The sequence below is a fragment of the Anolis carolinensis genome, chromosome 5, assembly GCF_035594765.1.
Source record: "Anolis carolinensis isolate JA03-04 chromosome 5, rAnoCar3.1.pri, whole genome shotgun sequence".
In the NCBI taxonomy this organism is placed as follows: Eukaryota; Metazoa; Chordata; class Lepidosauria; order Squamata; family Dactyloidae; genus Anolis; species Anolis carolinensis.
Genome location: NC_085845.1, coordinates 95,377,232 through 95,395,748, shown reverse-complemented (window position 1 = coordinate 95,395,748; position 18,517 = coordinate 95,377,232). Strand labels below are relative to the sequence as shown.

Here is an 18,517-nt window from a genome sequence, read left to right as displayed (position 1 = left end):
GTCCCGCCTTCCTTCCAGCATAAGGGTAAGCAACACTGTCCTTATGCTGTGAGGACAACCTGAGGGTGATCCAGGTCCTGCTCTGCTCCCTCCTGGCTCTGCCCTCTCCCAGGCACTACCCCTCGCAGGCCTTTGTGCACCCAGTGTGCGAACGGTCTTACTCCCTCCTGGCCCAGCCCTCCCGGTTGGGCTCTCAATGTGGCCCCAAGGCAAAAATGTTTGCCCATGCCAGGTTTATATGGACATAATTATACTTCTTTTTAAAAAAGGTTATGATTTACATATTTATTCAGGATATTTATTCATTTTTTTTACTCCCACCTGCATTATTTTACTATCCATATAAATGGTTGTTATAAATCATTTTATAAACATAGACACTAATATTATTGATAATTAGTGTAGAATTTTTGAAAAACTCATCTAGAATTTTGAGGGATAATGGTTGTTTGAAATCTTTCTTATGATCTTTAATTTTGTTCTAGTTGTCCTTCAACATTGAATTTTAGTTGTATTAGCATTTGTGCATTTAAACACTCTTTTTTGTTCTTTGCCACACATTCTATGGAATAAAATATTTATTTGAGGATTCTGAAGCTGTGTGAACTATGAATAAATCCAGAACCGATTCTGAGAAGCTCCTCCTGCTCCAGGTAATGAAGCCACAACAGAAGATAAAAGAGAAATATTTTATATTTTATGTTATGTGCAATATATATATATATATATATATATATATATATATATATATATATATATATATATCTCGACAGTGTGTGTGTGTGATTTAGAAGTGAAATTGATAGTAATCCAGTCTAATATTAGATATGGATGAGCATTTTGATAAGATCTTACGCATAATTACATTTTGTGCCTACTTGTAGAAAAGATTACTGTGGGAAGACAAAGAATAGAAGCTGGAATTTAAAGTGTTCAAAACATATACATGGAATGGCAACATAGGAATGTACGACATGCAAGTTGCTATTCTGTGGTTTCCTGAGATGTGGGATAGTGGTTACTTACCAGTATCATGCCAACTCCTATTGTACAGCCATTGGCATTGTGTGACTGTGATGCCTTGGCAATGTAAAACCATAACTCTGCCCTCCCACTATGCTATTCCCCCTTTTTAGTTTTTTTTAAAGGCAAAGTGCTGAGTTAAAAAATGTTGGTGAGGGGAGAGGTAAGGATTCTATCACAAAAGTGTCCAGACAAGTTTTGTGACTGTGGCACAATCAGTGGCCATTGATGGTTTCATGCAGGGAGGTAGCAGATCAGTAGTGGGTATCCCATGAGGTTATTTAATAGGTGCTGATACCAAAGCTGATGGTTGAGCTACTGTGAAGAACCGGATCTTAGTCTGGCCATTTTAAGTTCAGCACAGTGGACAGAAAATAGTGTGGACAGAAAATACACAAACGATACAATGTTGTGCCAACAATGGCAGTCCTGTATTTCAGCAGGAAGATTTAAACAGGAGAGCAATGATGAACATAACACTAAAATCTGCATACTAAAAATATTTATTGTGCATATAGATTTTAGTGGAAAAAAATGCATTATGTCTGCCTTGGCAGCCAAGTTTGGGTGCGTGTTCCTAATTTAGCTTGGACTCTATCACTACTTCTTAGATCATATTTCAAGTGTAATCTTGCTCACGTTATGTCACAATCAGGCAAAACAACTGTTTGATTTAGGGAAGAGTTTTATGAGCATGTCATATGCTAAAGAAAGAAAATGCCATAGTGGTAAAAAAACAAACCATATCTTGGTGGAATAACATACACACTGATGAGTCAGAGGTGTTTCAGATCAAAGCAAATGTTGACATACAAAATAGAACAGGATTGCTATCTGACTGTCTGCCTTTCTCATAGGATACCATCTGGTGCAAATATCCCATTTGTCTAATGAGGATGAGTCCTGTATAGTTGGTATTAAATTCTATAGATCATAATAAAAATATAACCTAAACCAAAAGAAGGTCACCCACCTTTGGGTACAATGCTTGAATTAAAAATGCAGTTGTTTACAGAACTCTACACCAATTTCTGGTATGTGTTGAACTGCAAAAGGTATCCCCAGTATAGTGTCCAAAAATAGTGTCATAAGCACTATCATCATGCTATGGGAATTGAAAGAAGCCACGTGACACTGCACAAGGCCAACGTTTTGGGGGGGTCTTTTTTGGCTTGGATTATTCTATGCCAAACATGTGGCCCTCTGAATGTTTTAGGCTCCAACTCCCAAATGCCTTAGCCAGCTTGACTAATGGCCAGGAATTCTGGGAGTTGGAAGACCAAAACACTTAGAGGGGCTCAGTTTTGACATTACTGGGTATGCAGTCCCTTGTTGTCTCAGCACCTTTGAGGATTTTTATAATGAACATAGCTTGACAATTTAATAACTAGTCTGTATCTGGACACAGTTCAAAGTGCATGTGCAGGTATGTGTCTTCAAGTTGCCTGTCAAAACATGGCAATGCTATACATTTTATTGGGTTTTCAGAGGTGGTTTTGCCAGTTCTTTTCTCTGAAATACAGCCTCCAGAATCTAGTGTCAATTGAGTCCCTTCGGGTGAGAAGGGCGGGATAGAAATATTGGAAATAAATAAATAAATTGGTATTATTTACATTTATTTATTTACAGTATTTATATTCCGCCCTTCTCACCCCGAAGGGGACTCAGGGCGGATTACAATGAACACATATATGGCAAACATTCAATGCCAACAGACAAACAACATATATAGACAGACACAGAGGCATTTAACATTTTTTTCCAGCTTCATGATTCCGGCCACAGGGGGAGCTGTTGCTTCACTGTCCAGTAGTAGCTATACTTCCTCATTCCATTCCTCGTATTTTGCTGGCAGTTTTATGATGTTGTAAATTAGTTAAATTAGCCTCCCGCATAAAGCGTGCCTAAATTTCCCTAATTGACAGATGCAACTGTCTTTCAGGGCTGCATAGGTCAACAGCAAGCCGGGCTATTTAATGGTCGGGGACTTAACCCGACCCAGGCTTCGAACTCATGACCTCTCGGTCAGTAGTGATTTATTGCAGCTGGTTACTGGCTAGCTGCACCACAGTCCGGCCAGTACTTTGATGGTAGTGTTCCATCAAAGTACTAAGCAGGACTGGCCTGGCTTATCTTCAAGATCAGATAGGATCTGGGGCCTTTGCAGTATTTCAAATTAAAAGGTAAAGGTAAAGGTTTCCCCTGACGTTAAGTCCAGTCGTGATCGACTCTGGGGATTGGTGCTAATCTCCATTTCTAAGCTGAAGAGTCGGCGTTGTCCATAGACATCTCCAGGTCATGTGGCCGGCATGACTGCATGGAGCGCGGTTACCTTCCCGCCAGAGCTACTGTTTTCGAACTGCTAGGTTAGCAGGAGCTGGGGCTAACAGCGGGCGCTCATTCCGCTCCCGGAGTTTGAACCTGGCACCTTTCGGTCCGCAATTTCAGCAGCTCAGCGCTTTAACACACTGTGGCACCAGGGGCCCCCTATTTAGTATTTCAAATGACTAATCCTATATTACTTGGGTGAAGGATATCTGAATAACTTTATTCTTTTATGTGAGACAGGTTGGGCCCCACCTCCCATGTTACTTCTGGTATGAAACTGAAAGCAATGGGATGCAAGAAAGATCCTGAGTGCATTCAGCAAATACTGCTAGACTGACAAAAACCCAGCTTATCAGAATGGAAGTCTGCTTTATTAAAAATATCTCTCTAACACAATACTGCACAGGAAATAATTCAATATCTGTTCAATGCCCAAGCGTTAGAAGGTCTTCACTGGAATTTATCATCAAAGTCCTTATTGCCCATCTCAATCAGTCTTTACAAAAAAAATTCAATGCTGCAGAAAGAACAGCCAACAGCAGTTTGGGACAGTGTGCCTTCCTTCTTTAGCCTGAGCTATATTTATTCTGCCTCACTCTTCCCTCTCACTAAAAGAGATTATGTGTCCCATGCCAGAAATCCATGAAAAGAACAGTTGGATGAATTACACTGCATCACTGTGTCTGCTACAGATTGTATTCAAATGGAAGTTGGATCTGTTAATTTAAGCAGCTTAAGGGGAACATATATAAGAAGACAAGATGCTGGCAAGGCTGTTTTTTGGTTACAGCGGTCAGTAGCTTGTAATTTGATGGCTCTGATGTCTGCTGGCTTTAGGGCACATCTGGACTGGTGAATACTGTTGGCTAAACAATTCTCAACAAATTTGCTTTTGTTACTGGAAAGTGCAGCAACAGACAGATATAAATTGAGCGATGTGCTGGATTTGATATTTAAAGGCTTACTACTATATAGGCACTAAAAAAACACACGTACTCTTCTTGCTATTTTAATACTGAGGAAGGAGAAATGAATTCAAACTGAGTCAAGGAATAGTCATTTTAGAATTCTTTAGTATACGGGTGTTATCGATCTCATTTAAATTTGCAAGGAAAATTGATGCTATGATTAACCACCCCTTCTTATTTTAAACTCCAGATAAATTGGAAATGGATAAACCAGAAAAGGGGGCAGAAAATACAAGGGTTGAATGAAAAATAATGCCTCCAACTCCTCAACAGATGGCAGTACTGGTATGCGGCAGGTACTGGCTTGTCCAGTAAACTCTCCTCTACAGTTCCATTTGGCGGGAAGCCTTAGCATTGAACGGTTGTGTTGTTAAAGTGCGAAATATGGAACCCTGCGCAGATGGTCGGTCAATGAAACTTAGCAACGTGCAGTCATTGAATTCTTGACAGCAGAAGGTGTCACCCCAAAGGAGATTCATCAGAGAATGCAAGCTGTTTATGGTGATTGTGTTGATGTGAGTACTGTGCGTTGTTGGGCGAGTAAGTTTAAAGATGTTGAGGTGGGAACATCTGACTTGCATGACAAACAAAGAGTTGGACGTCCTGTGACAGCAACCACTGAATTTCACAAGCAAAAGGTTGACAGATTGATTCAGGACGATTGTCGAATCACTTAGACAGAAATTTCAAGCATAATCGGCATTTCACAAGAACGTGTGGATCACATTATTGCTTTGCTTGGCTATTGAAAGATCTGTGCACGATGGGTACACAGGATGCTGATGCCTGAAATGAAAGCACACAGACTTGAAATTTGCTAGAAACTCCTCTTGCATTACAAGAATGAAGGTGATGCCTTTCTCCATTCAATTGTGACAGGAGACAAAACATAGCTACACCATTAGGACCCAGAGACGAAGCGTCAGTCTATGGAATATCGACACAAAGACTCGCCCCAGAAAAAGAAATTCAAGACACAGCCCTCAGCTGGAAAATCATGGCAACAGTGTTCTGGGATGTAGATGGTGTTATCCATGTTGACTTCCTTGAACGTGGAACAACAATTTCAGAGCATTACGTCACATGCTGCAAACTTTGAAACGACAGCTAACAAGGGTCCAAAAGGAAAAGGGAAATGTTTTCCTGCAGCATGACAATGCCAGACTACACACTTCACATGCCACCACAGCAGAACTTCAGACTGGATTTCTGTATGGCATCCTCCATACAGTCCAGATTTAGCACCGTCTGACTTCCATCTGTTCCCAATAATGAAAGATGATCTGTGGGGACATCATTATGCTTCTGATGAAAACGTTGAGAGAACTGTGAGATGCTGGTTGTGGAAACAGTGTGTCGACTTCTTCCGTGACGGCTTCAGAAAATTTGTTCATTGTTGGCAGAAATGTTTGATTGATTAAAATATTCTCATCCAAACCCAAGTAATGATGGTGGAGGCATTACTTTTCATTCAACCCTCGTAACACAATGAAATAGAATGATGACAAATGCAAAATTCTACATTTAGGCCACCCCCCTCCCCCACAATGCACAGGTATGTGATGAGGGTGCATGTCTCAGCAGCATTTCATGAGAAAAGGAAATTTGGATCATAGTAGATCATACATTTAAAAATGAACCAGCAGTGTGAAGCTGTAGCAAGGAAGGAGAATGCTATTAATAGCTTCCAGGGCAAGTGAAGCAAAAGTTACGCCATACTGAGCACAGTTCAAGGCCCATCTGGAGTATTGCATTTAGTTGCAGCCTGATTTTAAAAAGGATATAGACAAGTTAGAGCAGATTCAGAGAGGGGCAACAAGGATGATAAGTGTTACGGAAAACAACGACTATGAGGAAAGGCTGAATGAACTGGGTATGTTCAACCTGGTGAAGATAAGACTGAGGATCAACAAGACGGTAATCTCTAAACATTTGAAAAGCTGTCACAGAGAGGAGGAACTAGATCTGTTTTTTGCTTCCTCAAGAAGGCAGAACCAGTCAGTTGGTTTAAAGTAACAGGAAATACATTTCTTCCTAATGTTAAGAAGATTCCACCTGAACATTAGGAAGAACTTCCTCACAGTGAGGGCTGTTCGGCAGTGGAACTCTCTCCCCCAGACTGTGGTGGAGGCTCCTTCTTTGGAGGCTTTTAAACAGAGGCTGGATGGCCATTTGTCGGGGGTGCTTTGAATGCGATTTCCTGCTTCTTGGCAGGGGGTTGGACTGGATGGCCCATGAGGTCTCTTCCAATTCTACTATTCTATGATTCTATGATTCTTGACAATAAGACTGGTTCAGTAATGGAATCCACTATTTAAGGGTTTCCTTCTCTGGATGTCTTCAGAAGGGGGCTGGGCAGTTACCTGCTGACAATGCTTTAGCAGAGACCCTACATTAAGCAGCGGTTTGAAATGATGGTTCATAAAGCCCTTCCAACTCTATGATTCTAGGACTCTATTTGAATGCTTATACACACACACGCACGCATGCACACACACAAAACCACTATCTGCATATAATTTAGGGTAATCAGTTTAGTACCATTCCATTCCTTGAAATTTCTTGACCAAAACATAAGACAATATGAGGATAGCACATGGGGCAACATGAGCTACATTGCATCCCTCCCTTTCACTGGCAACTGCCAGTAAAATTGTAGGACCCCAGGAGACATGTGAAGATGGCCCTTGTAATGTCAGATAGCTAGAGTGGATGAGAACTGGGAGATGGCCCACATATGCTTTTGACTCACCAGTTTGTAGAACCAGGCAGATGGGTAGCCAGGTAAACAGACTCAGAAAAAGGAAAAAGCAACTAGGACGTAGTTGCAGCAATTGCTGACATTTCCATGGTCACATTTCATGCATGCCTTTTCAATTACAGCATACATAATACCTGAAGATTTCTTCTAGACACTACTATTTGGGCATATGGAAGGCTCATTTCCAGCCCACGTTCTCCCTCTGTATGCTCTGCACTGCAGCAAGTAGAGTACATTAAGAAGGCTTATGATTTATGATATTGGCACTTCGCTTCCTGCTTTGCTTCCAATGCTGTGACGTACTATTTCTCTTTCTACGGCCTCTTTTAAAAATATTCTTGATGCACTAATACGAAGGCAACACATACATTCAGAGTTAGCACTGTAGAGATCTGGTCCCAACCTGGCAAAAGTGGAGGTGGGTTATTCTGGATTTAAAAGTAAAGGTAAAGGTTTCCCCTGACGTTAAGTCCAGTCATGTCTGACTCTGGGGATTGGTGCTCATCTCCATTTCTAAGCCAAAGAGCCGGCGGTGTCCATAGACACCTCCAAGGTATGACTGCATGGAGCACTGTTACCTTCCTGCCTCACATTGGCATGTTTTCGAACTGCTAGGTTGGCAGAAGCTGGAGCTTAACAGCGGGCACTCACTCTGCTCCCGGGATTTGAACCTGCGACCTTTTGGTCTGCAAGTTCAGCAGCTCAGTCCTTTAACACACTTCGCCACCGCGGCAGTGTAACCACTTGTGTACAAATTGGACCCATGTGCAAGTTGAAGGCATGCTTCTGGGGCAAAATTATGGACCTTGGTATGACCCATGGATAAATTTAGGGTCATTCCATGGAGAGGAAAAGGCACCTTTCCCTCTCCCTTGTCATTTTCCCATCCAGGCATTCAAAAAGGGCAGAGGTGGCTCTATGGCAGAGTCAATAGAGGGGGTTGGTGCTTCTTTTAAGTTCTCCCAGGGAAGACTAAGCTCTCAGTTTTTACTACTCTGCTCAGAGAAATGGATGGTTCTTCTTTAAAGAAGAGTTAAGGTTAAGGTACAAATACACTGAAATGTTTTTTTTTAATTGACTAAAATTTCTACATATGTACATGAATATATTCAGTAATTGCAGAGAATACATATCCACTTAATGTCTTAATCAGCCTTGACATTACTACAGACTAAATAAAAGGTAAAGGTTTTCCCTGACGTTAAGTCCAGTCGTGACCGACTCTGGGGGTTGGTGCTCATCTCCATTTCTAAGCCGAAGAGCCGGCGTTGTCCGTAGACACCTCCAAGGTCATGTGGCTGGCATGACTGCATGGAGCGCCGTTACCTTCCTGCCAGAGCGGTACCTATTGATCTACTCACATTGGCATGTTTTCAAACTGCTAGGTTGGCAAGAGCTGGGGCTAACAGCAGGTGCTCATTCCGCTCCCGGGATTTGAACCTGGGACCTTTTGGTCCACAAGTTCAGCAGCTCAGCGCTTTAACACACTGTGCCACCAGGGGCCCCACAGACTAAATACTGCTTTAATATTTTTCTATCATTGGCTAAAAGGGAAATTGAGTGATGCTAATGAAGAATAAATTCTAAGACAGAAAATTTAAAATGCTGGATATGTTTTGCAAAGGCAGAAAGATATTGACAACATCATGCTTTTTGTTAGTTTCCAAAGTCCTCAGACGAATGATGATCTTTATGTCACCAGAACAGCATAATCTCTGCAGTACAGATCATGGTCAACAACGTGGGGCCAAATGGGGTGTTAGATTACATTTATTGGTTGACTGGAAGTGTCTGATAAGACATTGATGTGATCATAGCAGCCTTTTTACCCAGCTTTTTCAATTATAGCAGTATTTTAGGGCAGGATTGCAAGTTTAGATATGAGATGTGATTTGTTGCAGGATGAGGTGCTATAAAGCTCCATTAAGTGGGTGGTGTTTTCCAGGTGTAGAGTTGGTAGACATTGAGAAGTAGCTACCTCTGTTGTGCCTGGATGACTAGTGAAATAATAGCTGTGTTGGGAGGGGACAGCTGCAGCTGAAAATCAGAATTTGGAAATTGATGGAAGACACTCTGGATGTTTATGACACCTCCTCTTGCTCTGTGATGTTTCCAGCATTAATGCTACAGAAGCCTCGTCAAGAATTTAACCTGCCACTCTATTTCAGTGCCAATATGATCTTAGTACTGTATGTCAGAAACACCCTTTGCAATTTTCATAAATTATCCAATTATTATATCCAGGATAGTTTCTGACATTACACGAAATTATGTTATGAACCCTTGGGATAATAAGTTGTGGCATATTGCTCCTGATCCTATTTGATAATTCTAAAGAGAATGGAGTTCATTATCTCACTGGGGATCTGAACCTACTTGTGTGAGCCACTTCTACAAAATCTATGATCTAAATTAAATTGCTAGTCTAAAGTAGAATAGAAATATTGAACTAATGTCTAAATGGTAAGTGAACCCTCAAGTAAATCTTACTGAGTTAGTCAGTAAGCTCTAGTCTCATTCTAACATTATAAAAGTCCCCTGTTCATTAAACCAAAGGGCCTTTCTGACACATACTTGTGAGTTAACACTATTACTCCATTGGCACTTCTAAAATTATTGTTATTCCAAAGAGTGCTGAGCACTTCCACCTTGGGAAGTAGACATCCTTTTCTGTCAAGTTTTTACTTACCTCAGCAAAAGGAACATACTCCTTTCCTTTTAATGTATCGGAGGAAACAATGGTAGCAAATAAGTGCTGCCCAAGAGGGGTGTTATATTTTTGCAATTTTTAAAAAAACAAACGTACACTGTAAGTCAGGTTTCAGGAGGGTCTGGTGCAGCACTAACTGCAATAACTAATTTCCTATGTATTTGGTGCATGGCATTCGTGTGTTCATTCAACTGACAGTAAGACAACAGTGATTTTCGCATGCTATGACATTCCAATATGTTTGTGAAGGCATATTATCCATGGGTGACCATACTATTAGGCTGAGTGAAAAGACTGTTTCAGTAGTCAGATGTTACAGATAAAAGGAAGAACAATATCAGTAGCTTTGTTAAATAATTCTTGGGTCACCTACCAACAAGCTTTCATTGTAGTTGCAGGTTGCCTCTAAAAGTTTGGAAAAGCTAAGATTTTCCTTTGCTTTTAAATTGGGCGTTATCAATGGGACACTGAATGTCCTTTGTTTATCATCCTCAGTTTGATAAACTCAAGAGTCTTATAGTAAAGTAAAAAAAGACTACATGAATTACAGATTGCCTCAAAGACTTTTTATAATCATTGTTTAAAAATGTAACCTCCTTACTTGGTCTTGATGCTGACTCGGTGGCCTTGAATGGGCTAGCTTGTCTGGCAGTCTTCTGTCAAAACCATGTCCATTCTCCAAACGAGACTCCCGGGGCTTGTCGAACCAATCTGTTTCTTCTCGGCGCAGGTGGTAGGCTTTGAAAACCAAGGACACATCATAGGTTCTGAGCCAGAGAGGTGAGTAGAGTACGATTCTGGTGTGTGCAGTCAACATGCATATAGCAGTTATTAATTGGCCATGCATTTTAAAGCAAAAGTAGCAAGCAAGTGTGGAAACAAAGAAAGCCAGGTTAGTAGAAAGCGAAAGAGAAGACTTGTGAGTTGTGGACATTTAATCAGATATGTCAGAATGTCACAACAAATTTTGTTGGGTTTGTTCAGAAAAGGTTTTAAAGATATGTTCTGTGAATGAAACCATTTGCATCAGACAATTACCTGCCCTACTACCACAAAGTCACTGATATCCTTATGGGATATGTTTAACATTTCTTACATATATAACGGCAGTGAAGATGCACCATAGAATCATTCTTAATAGATTCTACTTGCTTAGATTCAGTAAAGGTTCATTCTGAAGGTCTTCTGGAAAAGAAGCTTTAATAGGTTCGGAACCGGCCTATCTTCGTGACCGCATCTTCCCCTATGAATCTGTGTGATCTCTAAGATCTTCTGGGGAGACTCTTCTCTCGCTTCCTCCCCCTTCGCAAATGCGGTTGGTGGGGACACGGGAGAAAGCCTTCTCTGCGGTGGCTCCCTGGCTCTGGAATTCCCTCCCCAGGGAGATTAGGTTAGCACCAACCCTCGCTGTCTTCCGGAAGAAATTAAAAACATGGCTGTTCTGTTGTGCTTTTGAGTAGACAAGTCCGTTATAACCTGGTCCATATCTACATTGAAACTTGCCCTGTTTACTTTTTAGTTTGATTCCCGTTCAGATTTATCTTCCCTACCTCTTGTATCTATTTGATGTATGTCGTATTTGTAATAGACACTCCCTAAATCAGTTTTGATTATCGCCCAGATGTTATCTTATATTGGACCTTTAATGCCTGGATGATTGTTTAACATTTTAACTATGCCGATTTTAACTATGACCTGTTTAAATTGTTTTTAAATTGTGTTGTCTGATATCTAAATTGTTATTTTATTATTTTATGTGATTATATTGGGCTGTTCCCCATGTGAGCCGCCCTGCCGGGGAGATGGAGGCGGCATACAAAAATAAATGTATTATCATTATATTATTATTTACATGTAAAATTTACACATTTAAAATGTATATTTTATACCTTTGGTAAGAGTAGGACTCTATATTACTACATCATACACTGCTTCCTCTCCTCTTTCCCGATGGAGCCCACTACATGACACACATGTTCTTCTGGTCAGGAAAGGGGAGAGGAAGTGGCATATGCTGCCACCCGGCAACACGGACAACACATTGTCCTGAAGGCAACACATATGTTGCCTTCAGGACAATGGGGGGGGGGGGGGAGACTTGTAGTGACGCTTCCTTCATGTGATGGCGTGGTAAGTCACACAATGCTAGTTATGGAGCTACAGGTTCTCCATACCCCCCACCTGGACACCATGGATTTACCACGATACATGGCAAATCCTTGGACTTTTGTGATGAGGCCCTATGTCAATAAATCAAAATGCTCTAATTTGAACTTACACATATATGACCTTCTTGTCATAGGCTTGTCAAATTTTCAAATACACATCATTGAGTCTCGAGAGGTTTCAGAAGATCTGCCCAATCACTTCTGTTGTCTGCATTGTGTAATGCTCAGCTATTATCCATTCTATCTTCTACTGGTTCCTGCACTGCACATAAAGAGACTATTTCTGGCAAGTTACCAGGGCAGTGTTAATTGTCTATGCCAGAATATATCCCCTGCTATGGAACTCTTGATAACAGAAACACTCATCAATTTGGAATATTGGAGATCCAATACTGAAATCTTCCTGTGAACACTTCTGAACGTCTTCCAAATTATGTAATTTTTGACTGTTACCTGGAAATGCAAGCTATTTATTATAAAATACTTGTACATGAGAAAAATAAAAACAAAAGTACTGGGTTTGGTTTATCTTCTAGTTCTGAACTATGCAAAAGGGTAAAATATATATACATTCTAAAATTCAAACACATGTTGTTCATACTCTTTTAAGGGCCGGTCTGTGGTGCAGCTGGCTAGTAACCAGCTGCAATAAATCACTACTGACCAAGAGGTCATGAGTTCGAAGCCCGGGTCGGGTTAAGCCCCCGACGATTAAATAACCTGGCTTGCTGTTGACCTATGCAGCCCTGAAAGACAGTTGCATCTGTCAAGTAGGGAAATTTAGGTACGCTTTATGCGGGGAGGCTAATTTAACTAATTTACAACATCATAAAACTGCCAGCAAAACACGAGAAAAGGAATGAGGAAGTACAGCCACTAGTGGACAGTGAAGCAACAGCTCCCCCTGTGGCCGGAATCGTGAAGCTGGAAAAAATGTTAAATGCCTCTGTGTCTGTCTATATATGTTGTTTGTCTGTTGGCATTGAAAGTTTGCCATATATGTGTTCATTGTAATCCGCCCTGAGTCCCCTTTGGGGTGAGAAGGGCGGAATATAAACACTGTAAATAAATAAATAAATAAATAAATAAATAAGGCATTTGTTTTCAAGACAGGGAATATATAGGGAACAATCTCTGCATATGGTTGTGTGTGTGCCATCAAGTTGCACATCGACTTAAGGTTTTTTTAGGCAAGGAATTCTCAGAGGTTATTTTGCCAGTTCCTTCCTCTGAAATAGAGCCTTAAAGCATCTGGAATTCATTGGTGGTCTCCCATTCAAGTGCTAACTAGGGCTGACACTACATAGAGTCCAAGATGGGATCTGTTTCAGATTGACTTCTTGTCTTTCATGCCTCTACATACAATAAAATCCTAACAACTATTTTTGGACTTCTCATCAGGAAAAGTAATTTGGCATAAAAACGGGTGTAATTTCCACTTCTACCTGTTTTTCCATGCAGGCATGGAATCCAGACATGAGTTTCCAAGATTTTTTTTTTCGTATCAGGAGTGACTTGAGATAAACATTTCTGAATTATGGATTAATGGCTCTGGGTAGAGATTGTTGGACTACAGTTTTCTAAAGCAATTTCCCATCAAGAGATTGGTTAGATAGAATAGATTAAGCAGCAGAATTTATAGTGAATTTAAACACATAAATTATGCCACTGTGATATATTCAAATATTCTTTTTTAAGTAGGACCAAATAAATATTGGTTCTTTTAAAATAAGTGAAGATTTATATACCAGTCAAGAGTTGAATGAATTGGTTCAAGCAGCAACAATGTGTAGAATATTAACACTGGAAGGATTCCACCAAAGTTTGGGTACATGGAAATTTGATTTAGAATATAACACCTACTGGACTGCTGATAGGAATATTTTAGAAAAATCACTTCACATCAGTTCTTACAGAACTGAAATCAACATGCTTCTTACCTGATCTCAAATGGCTGAAGGTGACATTAAAGTCCTACCTGACCAGACTGAAACCTTGATACTTGGAGGCATGTCTTCTCTTCCTATATTGCAACCATTAAAATCTGCCAGGAAAGCTCTCCACTATCTTCCACTAATGGGAAAATTACATTATATGGATGATTTAGGAGAGCTTTCTTTACTGTGGTTCTCCTTTTCAGAATGTCCTCTCTTTGGAGGACTGTTTGATCGGATACTGGCTTAATTTTGGTACCAAGTTAAGAATGTGGTTTTTAGGGCCTAGACATCATGGCTACGTGAGATCGGATTGCAGAGTTCTAATAAACTATAAAATTGTTTTAGATTATTGCTGTTTTGCTAGTTACAGTCCATTCTGAGATATTTTAAGAAAGGGAAGGATATCATTATTAACATATGTATGTCAACCTCATGAATAAGTTAAAGGCAAGTTTGGGGGAAGAAATTATGGATTTTAATATGACCTATGGACAGGTTGAGGGTAATTCTGAGGAGAAGGGAAAACACCAGTATCACCTTAGGGGGCCAGCTACCCTTGGCCACTGCCACCATTTCCAGACATTCAAAAAGACCAGAAATCATGCTTTAGTGGAGAAAGTAGAGAGGGTTGGTTGTCTTTTAGGTTTTCCCAGAACAGACCAAGGTCTTCGTTTTCAACACTGCACTCCAAGAATGGAATGGTTCCTTTATAATGTAAGAATTAAGGTACAGTGCATACATAGCCCTATGGATAAATTGATCCAGATTTTTGGACAAATGTTGTGACTAAAATTTCCATCAGAACAAACTAAGGGCGTGCAAAATGGCAGAATTTCGTTCTGTTTTCTTTTTCTTTTGGGTGCCCCTCTGTTTTGTTTCTGGGAAGATTCCAGGAGATTAGGAGGGGGGCTGTTCGAAGTCATAATTCAGGATCCAGAGTTTTGTTTCCATTTCAGAAATAATCTTTCTGAAAACAGAAGGGGGGCACACAAAGGGACCCAACATTGGAAAAGAAAACAAAATGAAAAGGGAACAAAAAAACAGAATGAAATTCTTCCATTTTGCACACCCCTAGAACAATCATGTATGCACTAGACAAGATGCAAGAACATAAAAATTTTATATGTATTAGCAACTGGTATTCTGATCATTGTCCATAAGACGGGGTTAGAACTTAATGACTATCATGGGCTAAATATATCCTTCAGACATCCTAAATCTGTGGCTCTCAACCTGGGGTCCCCAGATGTTTTTTGGCCTTCAACTCCCAGAAATCCTAACAGCTGGTAAACTGGCTGGCATTTCTGGGACTTGTAGGCCAAAAACATCTGGGGACCCCAGGTTGAGAACCACTGTCCTAAATCATCAAGAATTCCAGCATATCAATTTGGGGAAATAAGAAATTGGATTATTTAACCATAGCATGCAATTAAACAGTAGGAACACGGGATAAGCCAGTGTGAGTTTTAGAGAAAGGAACAGATCAGTGATAGTCATTTGAGAAGACAGTGAGAAAACATGGATTGAGGACAGAAAGACAATATATGGGTGGGGTGACAGAAAATCTGTGATTTGGTGTAATTTTCCTAAGGCTACAACCCCATGCATATTTATTGAGGTAGACTAAGGATATTCATCTCTATTTTGGTCTCGTGCAAAAATGAGTAAGTTTCATACTTTCTGTCAACTGCAGTACAAAAACAAATCTCCTTTTTTTCAAGAAGAGTTTTTTCATGAAGAGTTATTTTATATATATATATATATATATATATATATATATATATATATATCTCCCCTTCTGCACAAATAAACACTTCCTAGAGAATCAAATGGTGTGTATTGTGCAGAACCATACTTTTGTATACAGCATTGTGTGTTTCTGGGAACAGTCACTTTTTTGTGCGCAAAAACACATGTTTCTGGAAACAGTGTTCTTTGTGTAAGAAATGTTTTTCAGGGAAAACCATGGTTGTGGTGCAAAACACCCCATGTGTTTTTCTGTGCAAAATGATTTCTGGAAACACTTTGAGATGTGCAAATACTGTCCAAAGTGACACAAAATTGTCACTTCTTTGTCGTTCTTCCCAACTGGGTTTCCAAATTAATACAGTACTTAATTAATGGGGCTTGCTTCGTTTGACTATGCAGAAAAGTGTATTTAGCTAAAAACACTAAACACACTTTAAATGTTACTTTAAAGTGTATTTAGTGTTACTTTAAACATGCAGTTTACATGAATCAGACTATCTTTTATCTATCACCAATTAACCACATTTATAAAGTAGTATGCTCTTCCATACAATAAATGCATAATGTAGAACTAATGTGTTGTGACAAGTGATGGGATTATTTTAGGCCTTTGTATATGGAAATAGATAAGGATATGACTAATTTTTCATGGGTGGTGGTTATAAATACATGGCATGTCTCTTCTTCCTTGTTAAAGTCTGAAATAAGACAATTCAGACAAGTCATCTAGTAAGTGAGGGAAAAGCGTGACAGCAGCTGACAAACAATAGCTTTGGGGGCAGCAATGCAAGTTTTTTCTTCCCAAAAATTAACACTATCTCTCCTTGATCTTCTTTGCTTTTCTATGTCTATGTATATTACATTAACCCAAACTTACACTTTGTTTTTCATTTTTATGTAGATACACTTGGAGATAACCAAGAAACTTTTATCTCGCATGTATTTTTTCTGAAATAAATAGTTTCTGCCTATTTCTGTCAGGGTTATATCATTCTGAAATCTGCATTGGATGTTTAAGCTGCATTTGGCCTAGCAAACATTTTCATAAAGCAGCCACTAGTTGGTTTCCGTGACTTTCATTGTACAAAAATGCAACTCCACAATTAATCCCATGAAATCCTATGAGATAAACGTGACCTCTGCCCATGCTGTACTCAATGGCACAACCAAATTCAGAGTAATTGTAGGGATTGAGCAATAATAAAGTCACATTCCTATGTAAATATACAATCCAGATTCTAGTAGAATTAACTGTAGAAATAATGCAGTTTGACACCACGTTAAGTGCCATGGCTCAATGCTATGGAATAATGGAAGCTGTAGTTTTCAAGGTCTTTATCTTTCTTTGACAATGGGCCCTTCCACATAGCCATATAACACAGAATATCAAGGCAGATAATCCACAATATCTTATTTGAACTGGATTATCTGAGTCCACACTGCCATATAATCCAGTTCAATATGGATTTTACACAGCCATGTGAAAGGGACCAAAGAGTGCTTGCTGGTGCATCTCCAAACTAACATTGAGCCATGGCAGTTCAAGTGGTGTTAAACTGCATTATTTCTACAATGTAGACAGGGACTTAGATAAGTTGAATATCACATCACTTGAAATTCTACGATATATAGGTGCATGTGGGGTGGACTAAGTTTTAAAAGATCTATTTTGTGTCCTTCTTCCACCATCCTGTTGTGTCATCACCCTCTGTTCTCACAGAACTATATTTGTCCATGAATGAAAGAAAAATTGGATTATGGATTTGAAGATTTTAGAAATGGGGACAAATTGGGATAGTCAGTATAGTGACTACCCCTTGAGATGTAGATATCTTTAAACATTATTTAAATGGGTTGGTTTGGAGAGGGGATGCTTGTGAATATAGTAAATGAAGTCTATCTTTGCAACATTTGCTGTTATGGTGATAGAAAAACAGGATACATTTCAAGATCTTTGCAATATAAAAGCAAAATAATTTTTTTTTTGCTTGAAGGTGCTGAAGATACGAGTTAATTGCCTCAGTCTTTGTATAAATGGTTCCATTGATTGCAATGCCACAAGCCAATGTTCATAGCTGATTTTATATATATAATATATAACTGTAGCTTAGGGATATATGAAGTGGGAACGATGAGGCAATTGAGGGATGTGTCATTAACTTAAATGAAAATGAAACAACTAAATAAAGAAATAAAAAAGTATCAGATCCACCTTATTCAATTTATATATCAAACAAAGAGGTTAAATTACAAATCAGGACAGTCTCATCTATATTGAAATTAGCTTAAAAAATAAAAAAGAGTATAAAAACAAAGGAGTCGAGAAGCTTAGAGTGGTAATTACATGATATAACAATGGTGCACATGTTTTGAATTCTTATTCCCCTTTTTATATTCCTTGTCTTTATTGCAAGCTAGTTTTCTTTCTATTTCTTCTTTGGTGGACCTACATTGTGAAATATGACCTGTATTCTTAACAGTTTCAACTGATTTATGAAGAAATTAATTACCTAGGTGCTTCCATAATGTACAGTTTACTCATCTTTTTTTCATAAGGAAATCTAAAGCAGGATTTAAAATAAAATAACAAGCAGAACAATCTAAACCAAATTAAAAATTTAAAAATACACGAGGGCTTGTCTAGACTGGCTGTATAACCTGCGGTGAGTGAGAAGTCATCCCTTGATTGTCTACATAAAGTTTTAGGACTTTAAGTCCTTATTGTGGGACAAATCAGCTTAAACCCATTTAGCTCCATGCTAAGGGAAGTCGGGAAATAATCCAGAGTTCGGGCAAAACTTTGGAGCAGCACTGCACTTTGGGAACAGTGTGGACAGCACAACCAGATGTAATGTAGACTGGGCCATTGTCCA

The 18,517-nt window shown here is 39.4% G+C and overlaps 1 protein-coding gene across 6 annotated transcripts in view; it reads right to left on the bottom strand.

Annotated features, from left to right (window-relative positions):
- Positions 1–18,517, bottom strand: part of pclo (piccolo presynaptic cytomatrix protein) — a 301,666-nt gene that overhangs the window by 107,522 nt on the left and 175,627 nt on the right. For all 6 annotated transcript variants that reach the window (XM_016993946.2, XM_008111438.3, XM_016993943.2 and 3 more), the window contains exon 8: positions 10,392–10,528. In XM_016993946.2, coding sequence (XP_016849435.2) covers positions 10,392–10,528 — 137 coding nt within the window. The remainder of the gene's footprint in view (positions 1–10,391; positions 10,529–18,517) is intronic.